Source organism: Durio zibethinus, chromosome 5 (assembly GCF_047325235.1).
Source record: "Durio zibethinus cultivar Kanyao isolate XHJ-2024 chromosome 5, ASM4732523v1, whole genome shotgun sequence".
Lineage (NCBI taxonomy): Eukaryota > Viridiplantae > Streptophyta > Magnoliopsida > Malvales > Malvaceae > Durio > Durio zibethinus.
This window is the reverse complement of record NC_143166.1, coordinates 24,118,744-24,123,359: the sequence shown is the minus strand read 5'-3', so window position 1 is coordinate 24,123,359 and position 4,616 is coordinate 24,118,744. Positions and strand designations below refer to the sequence as shown.

General features: G+C 33.0%; 1 protein-coding gene across 1 annotated transcript; it reads right to left on the bottom strand.

Moving 5' to 3' along the window:
- Positions 1–1,324: 1,324 nt before the first annotated feature.
- On the bottom strand, positions 1,325–4,170 carry LOC111282369 (ethylene-responsive transcription factor ERF113-like). The gene is made up of 2 exons (XM_022870426.2): positions 3,763–4,170; positions 1,325–2,142 (listed from the first exon to the last, which is right to left on the bottom strand). The coding sequence occupies exons 1-2, from the start codon at positions 3,899–3,901 to the stop codon at positions 1,577–1,579; spliced, it is 705 nt and encodes a 234-aa protein (XP_022726161.2). The 5' UTR covers positions 3,902–4,170; the 3' UTR covers positions 1,325–1,576.
- Positions 4,171–4,616: the final 446 nt, after the last annotated feature.

Here is a 4,616-nt window from a genome sequence, read left to right as displayed (position 1 = left end):
AAATATCAAATGTTGAATTTAAAATATGATATGATTATCTCCATGGTGTTCTTTGCTTAAGAAATAAGGAAACAAAGATGCGGCCGCCAAGGAGAAAAGTAAGCCAATGGAAAATGTCAAATATACATATCGGACTTAACAGAATTTTACATTTCACCGAGACACCAACTATGTACAATATTAATAATATACAATTCCAAATTTAACCCAATTAATTTATATAATAATTTTTAAAAAAAAATAATATCTAATAAATTTAAAATTAAATTCTAGCATTTACAATATAATTAATAAACAATAAAAATCATGCATGCAGCACCGGCATATTTAAAAAGGATAATCATAATAATTTATTAACTTTTTAATAGATAAAATAAAAAAAAGCCTTTAAACTATTTCATTTTTCTTAAATAAGTTTTTATATTTCTATTGTATCCAAATAAATTTTTATTCTTTGATTTATATTCAAGTATGTTTTTATTTCAAACATTAAATATAAATTAAAATTTAAAAATTTATTTAATACAAATTAAAAATTAAAAATTTATTCGAGTGCATATATAAATTTAAGAATTTTATTAGATATAATAAAAGTATAAAAATTTATCCGATAAAATTCAAATTTTTTTTTTATTATTTTAACCTTAATTAATTCCGCTTTGTTTGTGCATCTCATTATGGTCATGGATGAATTTAATATGAAGCTCTTGACCCTCTAGAGAAAATATAATATATTATACTGGATGTGAAGACTGAAGACGGCCACGTCAGCTTTAAAAGGTTTGGATAATTATAACTTAGTTTATTCGACTGTTCTACTTAATTTCAAGGAGAAAAAAATTAGCTTTTGAAAATTGGAATAAGAAAAGAATAAAATTAGACTAAGCGTACTTCTAGACATAGATAAACTCATTGCATTCGCATTAGACAATATATATCAAATCACAAGAGTGATAAAGGGCAGTACTGACATCATCACTGTTTCTAGTAAGAAGCATAATAACTACAAGTGATTTGGAAAAAAACTTGAAAATGACATTAAAAGCAAACCCAAATATCGAAATAAGATCAGCTAACATGCTCAATTGTTTATCCAAGCTTTCCATTTACGGTAGAAAACAAAGAAGGAAACAAGGCCAAGCAGAACTAGACGAGAGCTCCCAGTCGCCAAAAATTATTTGGAAGCAGACATATATATATATATATGTAAATATAATGTCTTTCTACTTGTTGCTTCCTTCTATCAAACTCATCAATGTAAAGATCTCTAGCTTTCGAAAACAATATAAGCAAAAAAAAAAAAAAAATCATAAAACTTAAAAAATTAAGGTGCTGGGAAAATGAATTATGCACTTCCCACTTAGTAGAATTACAGTGTAAATAATTCTTTTGCAAAGAGTGCCACCAGTCGAAATCATGTGATGGGAAAGTTATAAGAGCATAAAAAGGAGGGGGCGAGGGGCTTGGAAGTAAGAAATGGAAGCGCTTGCGACATTGTTATTAAATTTTACCATGTATATAGTAGATTTTTCAATGCTCTCTTGATTAAGAACTTGTAAAGCTACTATAATATTGTCTACTCGCTTCTGTTACTTGGATCAAAGTTCCTTCCATATTGCTCCGGATAATCAGAACCTGAAGAGCTCTCATGCTTGGTTGAAGATCTTGTCAGGTCTTGATGGTAGTGCTGTGATGAGATGGTGGATGATGCTGACATTGAAGCAAATTGTGGAGACAAAGGTTCTTGATTGAAGAGATTTGAAGTGTAATAGGAGATATCAGCATCATTACTACTTGAAAGTAGTTGTGCATATTGAAACAAGTGGGGATATGAATCCTGAGACCAAGGTGAAGGTGGAACTACAGGCGTAGGATTTTGTTCGGAACGAACGGTGCTTGAATCTCCGGAACCCGTTAAATAGCTTACCTCCGTATTACCTTGAACTCGTTCAGGAAAATTTAGTTTTGCCTTGGTTCCTTTGAACTTGAGAGCAGCTCTATCGTATGCAAGGGCTGCATCCTCAGCTGTGTCAAAAGTGCCAAGCCACACTCGGGCTGCTTTCTTTGGGTCACGAATTTCAGCTGCCCATTTGCCCCATGGCCTTTGCCTCACTCCTCTATAATGTCTTCTCCTTGTAGTTTCTTCACATACAGAAAGGCAATGCATGAGCACATGACATGACATATATATACATGCCACCAAGTTATAAATGCCAAGTAGTTTACTAGTTGCTTATCATCCTTCAGCATTAAGTACATAGATTAAAAAATATTTTCAAATTTGAAAAATAATAGGACTGCTAGATATCACGTTACGATTTGATAAAGGCACAAAAATCTATATGTATTTTTTATATATACAAATACAAGTGATTTGCATGGTTTTGCATGCAATCACGACACAAAGTGAAGCAAGAAGTGGAGGGGGCATTAGGCGGTGCTCTATTTAGAACAATATATATTAATAACATAATATGTATGAAAGCAGTTTTATGTCCTAACTTGTTGACCAAAGTTTGTCGAAATGTTGGATTAAAGTTAACAAAACCCTTCGGAAAAAAATAATGAGAGAACAGTTTTTTTTTTGTGTACTTAATAAAGAAGAAATTGTACTTCTGATCAATGGTTTCTCGCTATACCTTTGGCAAATGCTTTGAAAAAGAAGGAAAGATGCATTTAATCATGAGGGTTCAATGTATTTTATTTCACTACTTTTCTTCTTCCAATTAACTAAACAAGTTCAACAATTAGAAGCTAGCTATAGATTCAACTTAAGTTCAAAAAAGATGTTAGTAGTTTTATAGCACCACAAGAAGCTTTACTACGCATAATGTTTTAGCTTTACTGGAGTTATAGAGTGTCCGTCGTCGATGCCATAAGTCCAAGGAATGATGAAGAAATTACTGGGAATTGGTAAGGAAACTTGAAAACCAGATCTTTTGGTAGAATAACTAACGTCTAATACTGGAAATCCCGGTAGTTATTTTCAATGTTGGGCACAATTTAAAAGCAAAAAATGTAAGAATGGAGATGTAAAGATAAGTTCCTTGGTCAAACGAGAAAACGAAAAGGAATGACAGTATCCCACGTAATAGACCCCGGCCCTTTTTGTTTCCATAATTTTAACATTAATCAGAAACCTATAGCTTTATCCAGTAGTAGATGGATAAGAATAAGCAATCTAGCTTTGCTATTCGACCAGAACACTGGAATTATGATTACCACTACAAACCAATAAATAATTTATTATTATTTGTTTTTTTTTTTTTTTTTGTGATGTGGAAAATTTTAGAAAAAGCATGGAGGAATGCCTTGTGTAAACACAGTACACTACAATCATTTATTTTATAGTCAGATGGGAGAGAAGTGAGAGACTTCTTTAAAGGTATCTTAGCCATAACCTTAGCCTTAGCCTTAGCCCTGGATACATTGAACTTGACTAACCCTAGAGACTTCCACATATTTCCATTTCCGTCTCTTGACTTAAAAGGAAAAGGTAGAATCAAGACAGGTAGATCTCCCTCTTTGAAGTCGAAAATTTGAAAGACAAGAAGAAAAGAAAGGAAAACTTAAGATAGAGATAGATCACGACTGCTACGACCAAACAAGGTTAATATCAGAAAGACTGAAAGGGGAAGCACAAGCGGCAGGAAAACGTTGACAATCTATAATTAAGAAATACTAACACGTAATTTTAACTGTTTGCTTACAGAAACAACCCTAGTTATTATCACAGTCAAAGATATGTATAAATATATGTACCTTGATCTTGAACTGCAAGTTGAGGAGGGTCAGGGTCTTGTTTCACCGCAGAGTGTGCTGATGAGGCAGATGATTGTGGGAAACTAAGCTGCTCATCGCTTCCCATCACTTGAGTGAGAACTGTAACCATGGCTGTCATATCCGCGGATTCAGGCCAAGAAGTTGCAGCTGCAGCTCCAAAGTCATCGCGTCCTTTGCTTTTCTCCTCCGATGTTTCGGGTGGAAGCGGCCGTTTTCCATGCCTTCGATCCACCGTTTTTTACTGAAGGAATTTGAAAACCAAATACTAATAATACTATGTTTTTGGCAGATATATCAAATGCCTTGCTAGATAACTAGCTGCCACGGGTAATGAAAATGAATGGAGAGATGTTGGGGAGATTAAGACAGGATGGGATCAAAGAGTGTGGGATTGGGGGTGTAATTTGGGTTAAAATATATGGATGGATAGGAGAGGAAATTAGAAGCTGAAAATAGGGTTTTTATTGGATTGGACAAATTTTTTGGTTTTTTACTTTATCTCCTTTTGTTTCGTTTTCAACCTCTCTTTTTTGGTTCAATTTTTTTTTTCAAAAAAAAAAAAAAAAAAAAAAAAAAAAACAAAACAAAGTTTGTAAGACTATTAGTTAGCCCAAATGCTCCCCACTCATGAGTTAGTACTACTTGGTCAAAAAGAGCATTTTGAACTGAAAAAATGAATTAGAAAAAAAGGGGGATAATAAAGGCAACCCGACGGTGCACATGTTTCTCACATGCACGCAACATCTTACGTTGGCTAGACTATTATATATTAACTCTAGCATGCTAGCTGTTCGATATATTAATTATTTTTATTTTATTTAAATTAAATAAAA

Coding starts and splice junctions, on each gene's coding strand:
- LOC111282369 (XM_022870426.2), bottom strand. CDS start 3,901: ATGACAGCCATGGTTACAGTTCTCACTCAAGTGATGGGAAGCGATGAG. Junction 2,143..3,762: donor ACTTGCAGTTCAAGATCAAG/GTACATATATTT, acceptor CTGTATGTGAAG/AAACTACAAGGAGAAGACAT.